Here is a 20,159-nt window from a genome sequence, read left to right on the forward strand (position 1 = left end):
GTGTCAGCCAATCAGCAACCAGGTGGATATGAACCAGATTCCAACAAATTTTTACTTATTGAACAGTTGTTGTTTTTTTGTTTTGTTTTAAACCTGCTTTGGTGGTTTAATGTTCAGTTTTACAGGACGCCAATAAACCGCCGCTGAACTGATGCCGCCATATTGAAAGGTAGCTTGCCTGTATAACACAACAGGAAGCTCAACGCAGCTGAATGCAGCTCACATTTGAACTTCTATCAACTGAACGTGGACTGATTTCACTTCATTCAGCAAAGGAACAGAAAGAAACCCTTTTCCTATTGTCGGTTTAGACGTGCTGAGCCACGCCGAGCTGCGCCAGAGATGGGCCTTCTCTGAACTAGGTCCAAAAGTGTAAAAGCCCACCTTCAAGCAGGTAGCGGTGACGTCAAATGAGCGTTGTCATGTTTAGATACCAGTTGTTACCGAGCAAAAGCAGAACAACAGCCTAAGAATCTGTCGTCACGCCCGACTGCAGGGGACGCTCCTTTTAAATATCACAGACCCACTACCAGCACGTCATCAGAGGGGACACGCCGTCACACAGGAAGCATGGTTAACCTCTGCAGCGCCGAGCTGAGAAGAGCCGACCTGACTGATCCTCCTGTCAGCTCTCTCAGTGCTGCTTCTTCTTCTTTTCGTGTCTTTGAAGCTGGTTGGTTATATGACAGTTTCCCATTTCTTTACACAGTCCTTTGCATTTTTATTGAACACTGCAAGATCCTTTGAGCTGCACTGGTTGGGTAGTAAGGGGCAGACAAGGCAGTGCTGCAATGTATGGTCCTCTTCTCCACATTCACAGGTGGTTTGGCCAGTTTCATAGCCCCATCTGGCCATGGCAGCTTTTGATCGCCCTGTTCCTGTTCTCAGGCGGTTGAGCGTCTTCCACTGGACCCATGGTGCTTCTAAGCCCAGGGGGAGGGCTTCAGATGGAGGGATACCCATGTCAATAGGAGGGGGGTCATCCTCAAGCCTTTTTGTCCATAGTTGGAGTCTGGTTTCTTCCCATGATGCTATTAGGGGCTGGACATGGCTGAGAAAGCTTCTCTTGGACTTCTGCCATTGGGCCGGGGGTACACGTCCGTAGAGGAGGTGGCGTTCATCACTGGTGGTCTTGGTCATCTCTACTTGGCTGGCGGCTCCCCGTCTCACATCAGCAGGGGCAATGCCAGCGAGGAGGTGCAGGTTGTTTATGTTGGTGGACTTCAAGCAGCCAGTGATTGAGCGGCAGGTGTTATTCAACGCTGGGTCTAGTTTCTTGGCGTGGGATGATCTCTCCCAAACAGGACACGCATACTCTGCAGAGGAGTAGCATAGGGCCAGAGCAGTAGATCTTAATGTTTGTACTGTAGCTCCCCATTTGGAGTTGGTCGGCTTCCGGAGGATGTTATTTTGGGAGTTAACTTTCAGTTTGGTGTTTCTGATGTGTTCCTTATAGGAGAGAGTGGGATCCAGTGTTACACCAAGGTAGACAGGGTTGGTGCAGTGCTCAAGGGGTGTTCCAGACCATGTGATGTTAAGGGGTCTGTTTGCTTCTCAGTTTCTGAGATGGAACGAACACGATTGGGTCTTTGCAGGGTTTGTGTGTAGGTGGTTGCGCTTGTAGTAGAGGTGTAGCTCATCTAGGGCTGAAGTTAGATTTGCTTCTACAGCTTTGAACGTACTCTCTTGGGATGTTACACAAAGGTCGTCAGCGTAGATGAACCGCTCAGTGTTCTGGTCCATTGGCTGGTCATTGTGTAGGTGTTATATAGTAGTGGAACCAGCACACTACCTTGAGGCAAGCCGTTCCGTTGTCATTGCCAGCGACTTTGCTTGTTGTTAAGGACAACATAGAAGTGCCTATCTTTCAGGAGGGCTCTGATGAGGTCTGTGAATGCCAGGTCTTTGCGATTCTCCAAGATCTTTTTCAAGAGGAGGCGGTGGTTCACAGTGTCAGACGTGGCAGACAGACCAACAAAGACGGCTCCTGTCACCAGTCCTTTCTGGAACCCGTCTTCAGTGTGCTGATTGGCTCACAGACAGAAACTTAAAGGATCGGATCAAGCTGGAATTTGATTTTGGAAATACAACTGTTCTGTGTTATAAATCAAACATCCATATTGCCAATAATTTAAACTAGAATCACCACACTGTGGTTGTATGACTCCGCCCACCAGTCCATCCTGTGGTTGTATGACTCCGCCCACCAGTCCAGTGTCTCTGACAGTCTCCATCCATGTCAGTGAAAACATGGATGCTTCACACACAGAAGATCTATACAATCAGCACAGATTCAAGATTAGAGTCACCAATTCAGTATCTGACCAAATGTCTCCCCTTCTGTTCCTGAGATATGACGTTAAAACATGATGATGTCACAGTCAAGCTGACCTTTGACCTTTTGACCTTCATTATTTTATCCTGTTAGACATTTGTGTCAAGTTTGGTCATGATCAGTTTAGGAGCTCTTGAGTTATGGACAATAAACTTGTTTTGTGAGGTCATACTGACCTTTGACACTCGAAATCCAATCAGTTCATCGTTGAGTCCAAGTGGACGTTTGTGCCAAATTTGATTTTTTTTTTAAAAATTCCCTTCAGGCGATATTGTGGTTACAAGGACCTGAAAACATGATGTCACCGGCGCAGAGGCAGAAAAATTCACGTGATGTTAAGACGTCTTCACAGAATAAAAATGTATGAAAAACTGCATTTTGACAAGAACGTCAGAACTACAAGTTCAGGGTGACTCGGTGTGTTTGTCGTCTGAGTGCAGAGAGACAAAGAAACAATGGTTTGTGCCGGCAGTGAAGATGTTAGAATATTTCATCAGATAAAAACCTGCTGATGTTCATTAAAGAAAGAAAACGCTCTCCTGTGATCGGACCGACATTAATTCATTCAGCTCTGAAAAAGAAAACAAACCAAATGTTATTCAGACTTTAAACCAGACAAAAGTGTGTCAGATTGAAGCTTCTGTTCACGTGTGGATCATTAAACCATCTGAGGTCGTGTTAGAAACATGTCAGAGCTTTTCTTCAGGCAGCGTTCACCTTAAAACACAAAACCTTTCAGAGTGTTTTCACATTTAGTCCTTTTTAAACAAACTGAACTCTTAAAGTGCACCAAAAAGTGGAGCAACAGAAGAAGGACTCTGTTCTTCCTGTTCACACTGTAGCCTGAATATAATATATACTGACAGTTTTGTTTTTACGTTAACATGTCCCTGCAGTGCGGTTATGAAGCTCTGCACTTTCAGATGAACTTATTTTTCCTGTTTGATGTATTCTATGTTCCACATCTGGAGACGTGCAGTATCTTCTGTGGACCAAAACGTGGTTTCGTCTGTTTTTTCAAGCGTCCCAGGTCAACAGCATGAGATCCAGAGGGTTTAATACAACTGCAAAGAGCAGAATGAACCTGGAGCATTTGTGTTCACAGGTCACAGGTTCAGCGAACCGCACCACGGACTTGAATAGAACCGAACTGGGACCACCTCAGGATGCTGAGTCACCGCTCTGAGTCTGTTCAGAGAGCTGAAAAGACAAAGTGTGAAAACAGCCTCAGAAACTGTTTCCTTTTCTTAATATTAATATTAATATTAAATTTGAATCAGTGACTTTTGTTGAAGGAATGTTGGAACTTTGTGTTTCTATTTCTGTCTTTATTAAACTAACGAACCAACATCAGGAGTTAAACAGTGCAGACAGACACACAGACACAGGAGTTAAAGGGTTAATCCATCAGCTCCTGATACAAAAGGACTGGTCACCATGGTAACAGAGTCAGATCTGTATGGAAGCCCGTTCTTGCCAAAAATTAAATCCTGACGTTTCTCCGAGATGTTCTGAACAGCAGCTTTCAACCACGTCACATGATCCTCCTCCGCAGACGGAGTTCATCCAGCCGTCAGAAAACTACATTTTAGATTTCCTATTTTTTTTAAACAAACTGTTTATTTATAATCAAATGAAGAAGAATTATTCAACGTTCAGAAAACAAACACACAGATTAGAAATGTGTGTTTTTAAAGAGACGAATCTCCAAAAATAAAATTGAATTTCCTTTTTTTTTTCCACTTGTTGATTTAAAAACTTCAGACTTTGTTCTTGTCCTGTAAATCTGTCGATGCAGATCATGTGATGTGATCAAAAGCTCAGGAGGAGCCATTAAAGGGTGAGATTATTCTTCACAACTGTTGTTGTCAATGTCAGTTGTAAACTCTGAGTTTTTTTTAAAATTTAACTGTTAAAATATATTTCACTGAGTTTTTTTTCTTTTGATGTTTTGTGCGGGCAGGAAGGAGCCTCCATACGTCTGAACCTCAACAAAACCTTGTGTCATTTATGTGACAAACAAAATGAAGTTCTTCAAATATAAATTAATGCGACTACACTGACGTCTCTACTGACAACAACAATGACGACGACGACGACACAGACAGGAAGTAGAAAATACATTCTGACCGACAGTTCCTACGTTTACACGTTAACTTTTTACAAATTGTCACAGGAACAAAAACACGTCAGGTCAAAGTTCAGGAGCTTCTCAGAGGACAAATACTGACAAGATGTTGTTTGTCTCCACACACACACACACACACACACACACACACACACACACACGATTCAGCACGTCGTTCTCTTCTGGAGGAAATCCAGCGGTCACCTGATGACATCACAGGAAGTGTCATAGGAGGGTTTTCAGCCACAAACAGACAAACATTAATAAAACAGACTCTGACTGTGTTTTCACTGTGATGAGACAGAAACATGACACGTGTAAAGTAAATTATTATAATTAACACAAACTCTGCTCAGCGTCTCCAACACACCCTCAGGGTCAAAGGTCAAAGTCTGACTTTAATGTTTTATTCTCTGTTGTTATTTCATATCTGTAGTGTGTGTGTGTGTGTGTGTGTGTGTGTCAGTAGTCACATGTTTGTAGTCGGGGCGTTGCACCAGATTCTGGACTCTGTGCATCAAGGAAAGACTTGATGGAGTATGTTAGTGCTGCAGTCACTCACTCCCTGCACTCTACCTGTGTTTAGAGACCAGTCCAGGTGTAATCTGTAATCTGTCATCTGTAATTTGTCATCTGTAATCTGTCATCTGTCATCTGTAATTTGTCATCTGTAATCTGTAATTTGTCATCTGTAATCTGTCATCTGTCATGTGTCATCTGTAATTTGTCATCTGTCATGTGTCATCTGTAATCTGTCATCTGTAATCTGTAATTTGTCATCTGTAATCTGTAATCTGTGATGTGTAATCTGTAGTCTGTAATCTGTCATCTGTAACCTGTCATCTGTAATCTGTGATCTGTGATGTGTAATCTGTAGTCTGTCATCTGTCATCTGTAATCCTCGCTGACAGATGACACTGAATCTGACTCACTGGAGCTTTTCGGGGTCGTTCACATGCCGCGTCTTTAACGGGCGCTACTCTGTGACAAATTTCAAGAACATGGTGGCAGGTTGTGTCTGAGGTTGCTAAGTGACCATAACAGCACAGTATCACAGCCTGTTTACCTGAAAGCCTGAGGTCAGAGCTGATCTACTTCCTGTGTGTCTGTAGGACAGATGTGACGCTCTGACAGCTCTGCACTAACATGATCAACTTCTCCTCCATATTAATCACACACTGATATTTACTCAAGCAGGAAAGATATCTGTGGGCTGTGATTGGTCGGTCCTCGTCACGTGGTGACGTGGTGCACGCTGCTGCGTTCCAAAGATTGAACTCTGTTTGTCTCAGGGAGCAGCTGTTGTGCCCTGAAAAGAAGGCGCTTGGGAATGTGTGCCACAGCTCTGGCGTCACTCTGGCACTTCAGTGCGCCTGCCGCACGTCTATATTGAAAACAATGAATTTGAGGGCACAAAAAATGCAGCGTGTGTTTGGCCCCTGAGGGGTGGGCGGAGCCTCAGAGAGCATCCTCTATCTTTTTAAACAAAGTTCAGTCATTCCACTGATGAGCCAACTTTGATTCAGTTACAACACAAAGTCCTTGGAAATAAAAAAGACTTTTGATTCCAGGTTCTTTGAGGGCCCCACTTCCTTTGGGGCCCCTGGTAATCAGTCCCACTTCACCCCCCCGACTACGAGGCCCCTGGTTCTGTTATCACCATGTCTCTACTTTATCTGCACCAAAACTGTTTCAGTTTTATCAGTTTGTTCTTTTCTCGGCTGCTTCGTGTGACATCATCTTTAAACACACGTGTTTCCTTTATTTACATTTCACCTGCTGCACACCAGCCTGACCCACAGTTACTGATTACTTTAACACCTTCACCTGCTCAGGTGTGTTCTCAGAGCTGTTTGATACACGTGATCTGATGTTGTCTGTCACACAGAGGACGATCACATGGAGGCGCAGAATGTTAAAAGCAACAGCGATGCGTTTCTGGGATGAACATGAAAAGTTTGGGAGGAAAAATGAACTTGAGACACGCTCGCATTGAAACAGCGACTGGTTACGAGCCTGAGATCTTCATCTGGTGACCTGAGGGTGGAAACCAGTCGGTGTTTTAATGTGTTTGTGGTCCCTGAACACACCGCCGCCTCCTTCTCCAACATATAAAGTTTAACTTTTTATGTTTTATAAATAAATAAGAATATTGTTCTAGTGAGAAGTTTTTTTTAACATGAAAAGTTTCTTGTTCTAAAATGACATCATTTTGTGAAAGAGTGAAAAACATCTTCTTATAACAAGAAACTTTTCATGTCATCACCTGACTCTGATCAGCTGTTGTGTTTCTGTAGACTGTAAAAACTTTTTCCTTTCAAAGTTTTAACCTTAAAAAAGTGTTTTATGAATAAAAGTTATTATTAAAGTTTGTTTAAAGTGTATCATGAAATATAGATGATGAAGTTTAGAGTTTCAGATTTGATTTTTACTTCCTGTTTTTGTGTTTGTTGGTTGTTTGTTATGATGAAGTATTTCTGTGTCAGTCAGGCGATTTGATCTTTAATCATGGATTCACTTCTGACGTCCTGCAGAGACGCCGTCAGTCGTCAAAGCGTCAACTCATGAGGAAACAGTTTTCAGACTGCAGCTCTGCAGCTTCAGTCTCTGATGTTCGTCACCACAGAAACTTCCCTTCATCTTTAAACAGGATGTGTGGCGTCACGTGTGGCGATGAGGTCATGAGAAGCACCTGAACTCTGACCTCAGGTGTGATTTTATTTTGAAAGGACAGAATAAATTAATTTGTCGTCTTAAATATTTTCCCACGGCGTGTTTAACATCTACAGATTCTACTTGTTCTTAGACGGTCAGTAAAATGTCTGTCACTTTCTACGGAGCTCAGATCTGTCGATCACTGATACTGATTATTGGAAACCGTCATCCTGCCTCAGTCATGTGACCTGGATCCTCACTGACAGCTGCAGGTGAGCTGATGACATGTTACAGGTGTGAGCTTCTTACAAAGTGCGGACCTCCTCTGTAGGCGGGGTCACTGGTCCCAGTTCAACCAGTCTGAAATTCTCTGTAAGTGCTGAAGGTTCCATGAAGACGCCGCCTGGCGCCGTTCACACCTGTTTCCTGTACAAACACAAACTCTACGTCTGACGTGCTATGACTCGTTTAGGATGACGAGGTGACGTTCCCTGAGGACGCCACCGTTGTCTCCCTCGGCGAGTACTCCGCCTCCTCCTTGTTGGGGTGGGAGGAGTTATCCGACTTGCTGCGGCTGAACTCTGCCCCCATGATTGGACCTGTGAACTTGGCATTCGGCCGGACGCAGGCGGTGCAGCACAGCAGCGTCTTGAGGAAGGCACGGCGCATCTCGTTGCTGGTTAGCGTGTAGATGAGCGGGTTCATGGCGGAATTGAGGACGGCGAGCGCCAGGAACCACTCGGCCTTGTAGAGGATCGGGCAGCTCAGCGTCTCACAGGCCGCGTCCAGTAGCAGGAGGATGAAGAGCGGTGCCCAGCAGGCGATGAAGCAGCTCAGGACGATGATGACGGTCTTCAGTAACGCCATCGACTTCTCCGAGCTCTTGATGTTGGTGCCGGCGTTGCCGCGGCCGTTGGACACCTTGCGGAAGACGAGTTTGCGGCTGCGAGTGCGCACCAGCGCGTAGATGCGAGCATAGAGCACCACGATGGCCATGAGGATGATGCTGAAGACGGTGGTGCAGAACAGGATGTAGGTCTTGTGGTAGAGCGGCAGCACGGTAGAGCACTGCGTCATGCTCTGGATGCAGTTCCAGCCCATCACCGGCAGGCCGCCCAGCACCGCTGCGATCATCCACACCGTGCTGATGAGCAGGAAGACGCGGCAGGTGTTGCCGTTGTTGTGGAGCTTCATCTTCAGCATGGTCAGGTGGCGCTCGATGGCGATGGCGAGCAGGCTGAAGACAGACGCTGCTAGCGCCACGAACATGCTGCCCTCCCTGAAGAACCACTGCGTGGGCGTCAGCTTGTAGGTGTTGGCGCCCGACAGCAGGATATTGGCGGTGTAGACAACGCCAGCCAGCAGGTCGGAGAGCGCCAGGTTCCCGATGAAGTAGTACATGGGCTTGTGGAACTTCTTGGTCCTCCAGATGGTGGCAAGGACCAGGATGTTCTCCAGGATGATGAAGCAGCACACGATGATGAAGACCACCGAGTCGGCCTTCAGGCCCGAGTCCTGCTGTGTCTTGCGGAACTTGCCGGTGTAGTTGTAGTGTTTGGCGATCAGGTCAGAGTAGCTGGGCTCAGCCATGGCCTGCAGGTGCAGCAGGAGTCCAGCGGGGGGCGCTGCGTCCTCACACTTCAGTCCTTCATGTCAGGTAGTAACCCTGAAGAGGAGCAGAGACAGTCCTGCTGCTGGAAGGGGGGCATGGTCCTGCAGGGAGACAGACAACGTCACGTCAAAACACTCTCTTAAACCTGGGACTCAATTCGACACCAAAACACTTTGATCTGCTTTTAGTAAAAAATCACAGGCTGTTAATGAACGTCTGCGCTCGACTGAAGAACATTTACATCATCATAAACCAGCTGAAGGTTCGTCCAGTTGAACCTTCAACATCTCATCTGTGATCAGCTCGTTAGAGAACAAACTTTAACCTCCTCCAACACTCAGAGTGTCTCAGACCTCTGACTTTATCTATCACGACTGTTCTTTCAGCAGGTTTGACTTTAGAAAGCAGATTTAAGACACTGAGTGTTGGAGGAGGTTAAAGTTTGTTCTCTAACGAGCTGGTCACAGATCAGTTATTGAAGGGTTAACTGGACGAAGCTTCAGCTGGTTTATGATGATGTAAATCTATAAGATAAATGTTCTTCAGTTATTAACTGCTGAGTGACTCTAGCTCTAAAGAATGTTTATTCAGAGCACAGGCTGTTAATGAAGGTCTGCCTTCTGCTGGAGAACATTTACATCATCATAAACCAGCTGAAGTTTCGTCCAGTTAACCCTTCAATAACTGATGTGTGTCATCAGCTCTTCAGAGAACAATGTTCCTCAGAGTCTGGCACGACTTCATGACGTGCTGAGGAACATTTGAATCTGTTCCTGGATCAGCTCATGAAAAACTAAACGTCCTTCACACTCTTCATCTGTACCGAGGTCAGACTGAGGAAGCTTCAACCTCACTTTGCTTCATCAGTAAACTGAAGTGATGTGTGATCAGCTCGGCAGAGAACAAACAAACAAACAAACAAACAAGCAAACATCCTGATAAACACGTTAATGTTGAATGAGTTCAGCTGCAGAGAAAAGAACTGAAACTTCTCTGATCAGATGAAACATGAAGCGGATCAGTTATCGATCACTTATCACCTTTAGCTTCGTACAAACACTTTTGTAAATAATCGGATTTAAGTTTGGTGAGAAATCGATCACGTATCAGCATTTATTAACGGTTACGTTGTCTTCAGTAATTCGATCATTCGAGTTATTTTCGACAGAAAAACAAATAAAAGATACTCTGACGTCACTTGGTCACTTTAGTGTGATTAGTAAATAATGTAAAAGGCTTCCGTTAAGTCTTTACCGTGACTCTGACTCTCCGTTAAAGCGGGTTCCCGTCGTCAGGCTGAAGCTGAAGCTCGTGGGGCTCCGCACATTGAATCAAATCAAACTCAACATCAGCTTCATGAAATAAACGAGATCAAACAGCTGATGATGAAGATTCACCGGAAGTTTGAAATCAAAAATCAGCTCAAAGATTAAAGAGAATTTTTACCTTCAGAGTCCGAAGAGAGGAAAGAGTCCGACACACCGCAGCTGAGACACTGCACAGAGACAACGCGCGCGCGCGCACACACACACACACACACACTGAGGAGGAGGAGGAGGAGGATGAAGATGCTGCCCTCCTCCTGCTCTCCTCTTTGTGTTTCTGTTTCTCGGTGATCAGATAAATAAAGTTAATGATTATCTATAACAGCAGATCAGAATCTGATAAATAAATAAACAATAACAAACCTCAAGTTATGAGTTTAATAACAGAAAGATATTCTGACAGCTTCAGTCTTTACTCATCTGTAAATCTATAATTCATCTGTAAATCTATAACTTCATCTGTAAATCTACAACTCATCTGTAAATCTATAACTTTATCTGTAAATCTATAACTCATCTGTAAATCTATAACTTCATCTGTAAATCTATAATTTTATCTGTAAATCTATAACTTCATCTGTAAATCTATAACTTTATCTGTAAATCTATAACTCATCTGTAAATCTATAACTTCATCTGTAAATCTATAATTATATCTGTAAATCTATAACTTCATCTGTAAATCTATAACTTTATCTGTAAATCTATAACTCATCTATGAATCTATAACTTCATCTATAAATCTATAACTCATCTATAACTCATCTGTAAATCTATAACTCATCTATAAATCTATAACTTCATCTATAAATATATAACTCATCTGTAAATCTATAACTCATCTATAAATCTATAACTTCATCTATAAATATATAACTCATCTATAACTCATCTGTAAATCTATAACTTTATCTGTAAATCTATAACTCATCTGTAAATCTATAACTTCATCTATAAATATATAACTCATCTGTAATTCATCTGTAAATCTATAACGCATCTATAACTCATCTGTAAATCTATAACTTTATCTGTAAATCTATAACTCATCTGTAAATCTATAACTTTATCTGTAAATCTATAACTTCATCTATAAATATATAACTCATCTATAACTCATCTGTAACTCATCTGTAAATCTATAACTCATCTATAAATCTATAACTTCATCTATAAATATATAACTCATCTATAACTTTATCTGTAAATCTATAACTCATCTGTAAATCTATAACTTTATCTGTAAATCTATAACTTCATGTATAAATTTATAACTCATCTGTAAATCTATAACTTCATCTGTAAATCTATAATTCATCTGTAAATCTATAACTCATCTGTAAATCTATAACTTCATGTATCAATCTATAACTCATCTGTAAATCTATAACTTCATCTGTAAATCTATAACTTTATCTGTAAATCTATAACTCATCTATGAATCTATAACTTCATCTATAAATCTATAACTCATCTATAACTCATCTGTAAATCTATAACTCATCTATAAATCTATAACTTCATCTATAAATATATAACTCATCTATAACTCATCTGTAAATCTATAACTCATCTATAAATCTATAACTTCATCTATAAATATATAACTCATCTATAACTCATCTGTAAATCTATAACTTTATCTGTAAATCTATAACTCATCTGTAAATCTATAACTTCATCTATAAATATATAACTCATCTATAACTCATCTGTAACTCATCTGTAAATCTATAACTCATCTATAACTCATCTGTAAATCTATAACTTTATCTGTAAATCTATAACTCATCTGTAAATCTATAACTTCATCTATAAATATATAACTCATCTATAACTCATCTGTAACTCATCTATAAATCTATAACTCATCTATAACTCATCTGTAAATCTATAACTTTATCTGTAAATCTATAACTTCATCTATAAATATATAACTCATCTATAACTCATCTGTAACTCATCTGTAAATCTATAACTCATCTATAAATCTATAACTTCATCTATAAATATATAACTCATCTATAACTTTATCTGTAAATCTATAACTCATCTGTAAATCTATAACTTCATGTATCAATCTATAACTCATCTGTAAATCTATAACTTCATCTGTAAATCTACAATTCATCTGTAAATCTATAACTCATCTGTAAATCTATAACTTTATCTGTAAATCTATAACTCATCTATAACTCATCTGTAAATCTATAACTTCATCTGTAAATCTATAATTCATCTGTAAATCTATAACTGATCTGTAACTCTATAATTCAATTGTAAATCTGTAACTCATCTATAAATCTATAATTCATCTGTAAATCTATAACTTCGTCTGTAAATCTATAACTTTATCTCTAAATCTATAACTCATCTGTAAATCTATAACTTCATCTCTAAATCTGTAACTTTATCTGTAAATCTATAACTTCATCTGTAAATCTATAACTCATCTTTAAATCTATAACTCATCTGTAAATCTATAACTTCATCTTTAAATCTGTAACTCATCTGTAAATCTATAACTCATCTGTAAATCTATAACTTCATCTTTAAATCTGTAACTCATCTGTAAATCTATAACTCATCTGTAAATCTATGACTTCATCTATAAATCTATAATTCATCTGTAAATCTGTAACTTTATCTGTAAATCTATATTTCATCTGTAAATCTATAACTCATCTGTAGATCATCTGTAAATCTATAATTCATCTGTAACTCATCTGTAAATCTTGAACTGCTATATGCCGTTAATAAAAAAATAAAGGGCATTTCTGACATTTTTGTCATGTCTGTTAGATGACGACAGAAATGTGATTCTGTTGATTTAAAAACAAAACAAATGATATAATTAAATGAAGCACGTCGTATAAAACTAATAATGACATATAAGACTGTGACATGTTGGTATTATGTTGTTATTATATGTTGGTATTATATGTTGGTATTATATGCTGGTATTATATGCTGGTATTATATGTTGTTGTTATATGTTGTTATTATATGCTGGTATTATATGCTGGTATTATATGTTGGTATTATATGCTGGTATTATATGTTGTTGTTATATGTTGGTATTATATGTTGGTATTATATGCTGGTATTATATGTTGGTATTATATGTTGGTATTATATGCTGGTATTATATGTTGTTGTTATATGTTGGTATTATATGTTGTTATTATATGCTGGTATTATATGTTGGTATTATATGCTGGTATTATATGTTGTTGTTATATGTTGGTATTATATGTTGGTATTATATGCTGGTATTATATGCTGGTATTATATGTTGGTATTATATGCTGGTATTATATGTTGGTATTATATGTTGTTATTATATGCTGGTATTATATGTTGGTATTATATGCTGGTATTATATGTTGGTATTATATGCTGGTATTATATGCTGGTATTATATGTTGTTGTTATATGTTGTTATTATATGCTGGTATTATATGCTGGTATTATATGTTGTTATTATATGCTGGTATTATATGTTGGTATTATATGCTGGTATTATATGTTGGTATTATATGTTGGTATTATATGCTGGTATTATATGTTGTTGTTATATGTTGGTATTATATGTTGGTATTATATGCTGGTATTATATGTTGGTATTATATGTTGGTATTATATGCTGGTATTATATGCTGGTATTATATGCTGGTATTATATGTTGGTATTATATGTTGTTATTATATGCTGGTATTATATGTTGGTATTATATGCTGGTATTATATGTTGGTATTATATGCTGGTATTATATGTTGGTATTATATGTTGGTATTATATGCTGGTATTATATGTTGGTATTATATGCTGGTATTATATGCTGGTATTATATGTTGTTGTTATATGTTGTTATTATATGCTGGTATTATATGCTGGTATTATATGCTGGTATTATATGCTGGTATTATATGTTGTTGTTATATGTTGGTATTATATGTTGGTATTATATGCTGGTATTATATGTTGGTATTATATGTTGGTATTATATGCTGGTATTATATGTTGTTGTTATATGTTGGTATTATATGTTGTTATTATATGCTGGTATTATATGTTGGTATTATATGTTGTTGTTATATGTTGGTATTATATGTTGGTATTATATGTTGGTATTATATGCTGGTATTATATGCTGGTATTATATGTTGGTATTATATGTTGTTATTATATGCTGGTATTATATGTTGGTATTATATGTTGGTATTATATGCTGGTATTATATGCTGGTATTATATGTTGTTATTATATGCTGGTATTATATGTTGGTATTATATGCTGGTATTATATGTTGGTATTATATGTTGGTATTATATGTTGTTGTTATATGTTGGTATTATACGCTGGTATTATATGCTGGTATTATATGTTGTTGTTATATGTTGGTATTATATGTTGGTATTATATGCTGGTATTATATGTTGGTATTATATGCTGGTATTATATGTTGTTGTTATATGTTGGTATTATATGTTGGTATTATATGCTGGTATTATATGTTGGTATTATATGCTGGTATTATATGCTGGTATTATATGTTGTTGTTATATGTTGGTATTATATGTTGTTGTTATATGTTGGTATTATATGTTGTTATTATATGCTGGTATTATATGTTGGTATTATATGCTGGTATTATATGTTGTTGTTATATGTTGGTATTATATGTTGGTATTATATGCTGGTATTATATGCTGGTATTATATGTTGGTATTATATGTTGTTATTATATGCTGGTATTATATGTTGGTATTATATGTTGGTATTATATGCTGGTATTATATGCTGGTATTATATGTTGTTATTATATGTTGGTATTATATGTTGGTATTATATGCTGGTATTATATGTTGGTATTATATGTTGGTATTATATGTTGTTGTTATATGTTGGTATTATACGCTGGTATTATATGCTGGTATTATATGTTGTTGTTATATGTTGGTATTATATGTTGGTATTATATGCTGGTATTATATGTTGGTATTATATGCTGGTATTATATGTTGTTGTTATATGTTGGTATTATATGTTGGTATTATATGCTGGTATTATATGTTGGTATTATATGTTGGTATTATATGCTGGTATTATATGTTGTTGTTATATGTTGGTATTATATGTTGTTATTATATGCTGGTATTATATGTTGGTATTATATGCTGGTATTATATGTTGTTGTTATATGTTGGTATTATATGTTGTTATTATATGCTGGTATTATATGTTGGTATTATATGCTGGTATTATATGTTGTTGTTATATGTTGTTATTATATGCTGGTATTATATGTTGTTGTTATATGTTGGTATTATATGTTGTTATTATATGCTGGTATTATATGTTGGTATTATATGCTGGTATTATATGTTGTTGTTATATGTTGGTATTATATGTTGGTATTATATGCTGGTATTATATGCTGGTATTATATGTTGTTGTTATATGTTGATATTATATGTTGTTGTTATATGCTGGTATTATATGTTGGTATTATATGCTGGTATTATATGTTGTTGTTATATGCTGGTATTATATGTTGGTATTATATGCTGGTATTATATGTTGTTGTTATATGTTGGTATTATATGCTGGTATTATATGTTGTTGTTATATGCTGGTATTATATGTTGTTGTTATATGCTGGTATTATATGTTGGTATTATATGCTGGTATTATATGTTGTTGTTATATGTTGGTATTATATGTTGGTATTATATGCTGGTATTATATGTTGTTGTTATATGTTGGTATTATATGTTGTTGTTATATGTTGGTATTATATGCTGGTATTATATGTTGTTGTTATATGTTGGTATTATATGTTGTTGTTATATGTTGGTATTATATGTTGGTATTATATGCTGGTTTTATATGTTGTTGTTATATGTTGGTATTATATGTTGGTATTATATGCTGGTATTATATGCTGGTATTATATGTTGTTGTTATATGTTGGTATTATATGTTGGTATTATATGCTGGTATTATATGTTGTTGTTATATGTTGGTATTATATGCTGGTATTATATGTTGTTGTTATATGTTGGTATTATATGTTGTTGTTATATGTTGGTATTATATGCTGGTATTATATGCTGGTATTATATGTTGTTGTTATATGTTGTTGTTATATGCTGGTATTATATGTTGGTATTATATGTTGTTGTTATATGTTGGTATTATACGCTGGTATTATATGTTGGTATTATATGTTGTTGTTATATGCTGGTATTATATGCTGGTATTATATGTTGTTGTTATATGTTGGTATTATACGCTGGTATTATATGTTGGTATTATATGCTGGTATTATATGCTGGTATTATATGTTGTTGTTATATGTTGGTATTATACGCTGGTATTATATGTTGTTGTTATATGCTGGTATTATATGCTGGTATTATATGCTGGTATTATATGTTGTTGTTATATGTTGGTATTATACGCTGGTATTATATGTTGTTGTTATATGCTGGTATTATATGCTGGTATTATATGTTGTTGTTATATGTTGGTATTATACGCTGGTATTATATGTTGGTATTATATGCTGGTATTATATGCTGGTATTATATGTTGTTGTTATATGTTGGTATTATACGCTGGTATTATATGTTGGTATTATATGCTGGTATTATATGCTGGTATTATATGTTGTTGTTATATGTTGGTATTATATGTTGGTATTATATGCTGGTATTATATGTTGTTGTTACATGTTGGTATTATATGCTGGTATTATATGTTGTTGTTATATGTTGGTATTATATGTTGTTGTTATATGTTGGTATTATATGCTGGTATTATATGTTGTTGTTATATGTTGTTGTTATATGCTGGTATTATATGCTGGTATTATATGCTGGTATTATATGTTGTTGTTATATGTTGGTATTATACGCTGGTATTATATGTTGGTATTATATGTTGTTGTTATATGTTGTTGTTATATGCTGGTATTATATGCTGGTATTATATGTTGGTATTATATGTTGTTGTTATATGTTGGTATTATATGTTGTTGTTATATGTTGGTATTATATGTTGTTGTTATATGTTGTTGTTATATGCTGGTATTATATGCTGGTATTATATGTTGTTGTTATATGTTGGTATTATATGCTGGTATTATATGTTGTTGTTATATGTTGTTGTTATATGCTGGTATTATATGCTGGTATTATATGTTGTTGTTATATGTTGGTATTATACGCTGGTATTATATGTTGGTATTATATGTTGTTGTTATATGTTGGTATTATATGTTGTTGTTATATGTTGTTGTTATATGTTGGTATTATATGTTGTTGTTATATGTTGGTATCATATGCTGGTATTATATGTTGGTATTATATGTTGTTATGAAGGTTTACATAAACAAATATTTTTTCCTTTGTTTGCTGTGTGAGAAACAAGCAGCTGATGCACCCCCACAGCTCTGTGTGTCACTGACCTCTGACCTCCATCCTCTCTGTGAGGTCAGCAGGGGGCGGAGCCACAGAGGCCCTGTTTAGGTCAGCCTGTGCTGCAGGTGGAGGTCACTGTGTATTAAACAGCAGCAGAAGAAGAGCTGGCCATCTGATATCATCTTCATCATCATTATTATCACCATCATCATCATCATCATCTTCATCATTTTCATCACCATCATCATCATCATCATCACCATCATCATCATCATCATCGTCATCATCACCTTCATCATCATCATCATCATCATCATCGTCATCATCATCATCATCGTCATCATCACCTTCATCATCATCATCATCATCATCACCATCATCATCATCATCATCATCATCATCACCATCATCATCATCATCATCATCATCGTCATCATCACCATCATCATCATCATCATCGTCATCAGCTCATTTAAAAAGAGCTGTTTGTTTGTTTGTTTGTTTGTTTGTTTCACTCATTAAGCACAAACTAAAAAACTGTAACATTAAAGAAACAAATTTGTTCTGATCAGCTGAGGACGCCATCTTTACATAGTAATCTGGATCGGGACCAGGACACGTATCATGACGAGCTGCCGCTGTGAGTCATGTGTCACATCCAGAAAATAAAAACGTGTTGATGCTTCACAGCAGCAAAATAAAAGTGATGACATCACACACGCCTCACATCTCTGTGTACTGATGATGTTTTTATCTCCATCAATAGGAGCACGCTGACACTGCTCAGAGAGGTGCATTGTGGGATCAGCTCCATGGGATGTCTGTGGTGTGACCTCACTTCCTGTGCAGGGCAGGCAGCATTGTTGTTTCAGACCCTCAGGTCAACTGGTCAAACTGGAACAGCTGGTTAACTGGCGCCGCCACCATTACCATGGGTCAAGGTGACCACACTGACAGATTGCTCTGTGCAACATATTGGGAACACTGGGAATATGTACTGGAATTATACAGGTGAGGCCTCACTATAAATATATGGTAATACATAGGGATCATACTGGGAACACTGGGAATATATACTGGACATAATGGGAATATATTTGGGGACCAAAGTGGTAAAATACAGAAATAATTATGGTGCCATATTGGAAAAATACTGAGAATATACTCACTAGCAATACATGGGAATATACTGGGAATACACTGGCACCAAAGTGGAGCACTGGGAGCACTGGGAATAAACCAGGGATATACTGTGAATATATTGAGAATTTGTTTAATGTTATATATGTATATAGCCAGCTTTCATAGTCTGTACTGGGAATTCATCTAGGCACATACTGGGAATAGAGTATATTCAAACTGGCATCAGAGTGGAATCTTACTGGGAACACTGGGAGTATACAATGGAGACAATGGGGATATACTGGAATCATACTGGGAACAGTGGGGATATTAATCTTACTATATACTGTACTGTAATGACAAAAACTGTGTGTGTGTGTGTGTGTGTGTGTGTGTGTGTGTGTGTGTGTGTGTGTGTGTGTGTTCCACGTTTTCCTCCTCACTGACTTGGTCAATCCATGTGAAATTTGGCACAGTGGTAGAGGGTCATGGGAGGATGCCAATGAAGCAATATTACATCAATTGGCCAAAGGGGGGCGCTATAGCAACCCATTGAAATGTCAAACTTTGAATGGGCATATCTCATGCCCCGTATGTCGTAGAGACATGAAACTTTGCACAGAGATGCCTCTCCTCATGAGGAACACATTTGCCTCAAGAACCCATAACTTCCGCTTATATAGATTTTCCACCATTTTGAATTTGTTGAAAAACACTTCAAATGGATCTCTTCCTAGGAAGTTTGAGCGATCTGCATGAAACTGGGTGAACATAATCTAGGCAGCAATATCTAAAGTTCCCTCTTGGCAAAAGTTGGAAAGCTTCCTAAAACTGAGCTTCTATAAGGCAATGAATATTGCGGAGGGCGTGACTCATCACATAAAGGTGTAGAACATCTCAAGGGTTTCACCCATCACCACGCAACTTTGTAGGCATATGACCACACATAATCTGAGGGGACCCCTCCATTATTGACCCCATCAAACAAAATGGGGGCGCTAGAGAGCTCATTTCTTATCTAGGCCTAACCGCCATATGGATTTTTACTAAACTTGGTAGATATGTAGAACAGGACGCCTCAAGGTGACTGGAGAAATTTAACTCTAATTGGCAACTGGGTGGCGCTATAACAACAGAAAAATGCTTCAAAATGGCTAAAATGCGACCGATCGCTGTGGCTCCCCCTGTGGACCAATGTTGGTGTTGTTTCTAATGTTTGGTATGACTAAGTCATGGTATGGTATGCTGTACATAATCACGGAAACTGTCAGTGTGTCATTCTGTCAGTCAGTCATTCTGTCTGTCCCACGTTTTTCTACTCACCCATATGGAAAAGATATAGATAAATCTTATAAAGTTTGTATCTCTTTTGTCTGAAACTTGTATGTAATGCATATGACAGTGAAACCAGATATAAGATCCTTATTAAATTTGTACAAAATGAAACTTGTATGATTTGGGTACTTAGAAGAACACTATATGACAGTAATTCCACATACAATATCCTTAGTAGAAAAATGTAATATCAAACTTATATGAGCTGGACAATAATCAG

The 20,159-nt window shown here is 37.6% G+C and overlaps 1 protein-coding gene across 1 annotated transcript; it reads right to left on the bottom strand.

Moving 5' to 3' along the window:
- Positions 1-4,898: 4,898 nt before the first annotated feature.
- s1pr1 (sphingosine-1-phosphate receptor 1) lies at positions 4,899-10,255 on the bottom strand. Its single transcript, XM_049588759.1, has 2 exons — positions 10,177-10,255; positions 4,899-8,831 (listed from the first exon to the last, which is right to left on the bottom strand). The coding sequence occupies exon 2, from the start codon at positions 8,706-8,708 to the stop codon at positions 7,587-7,589; it is 1,122 nt and encodes a 373-aa protein (XP_049444716.1). The 5' UTR covers positions 8,709-8,831; positions 10,177-10,255; the 3' UTR covers positions 4,899-7,586.
- Positions 10,256-20,159: the final 9,904 nt, after the last annotated feature.

Source organism: Epinephelus fuscoguttatus, linkage group LG10 (assembly GCF_011397635.1).
Source record: "Epinephelus fuscoguttatus linkage group LG10, E.fuscoguttatus.final_Chr_v1".
In the NCBI taxonomy this organism is placed as follows: Eukaryota; Metazoa; Chordata; class Actinopteri; order Perciformes; family Serranidae; genus Epinephelus; species Epinephelus fuscoguttatus.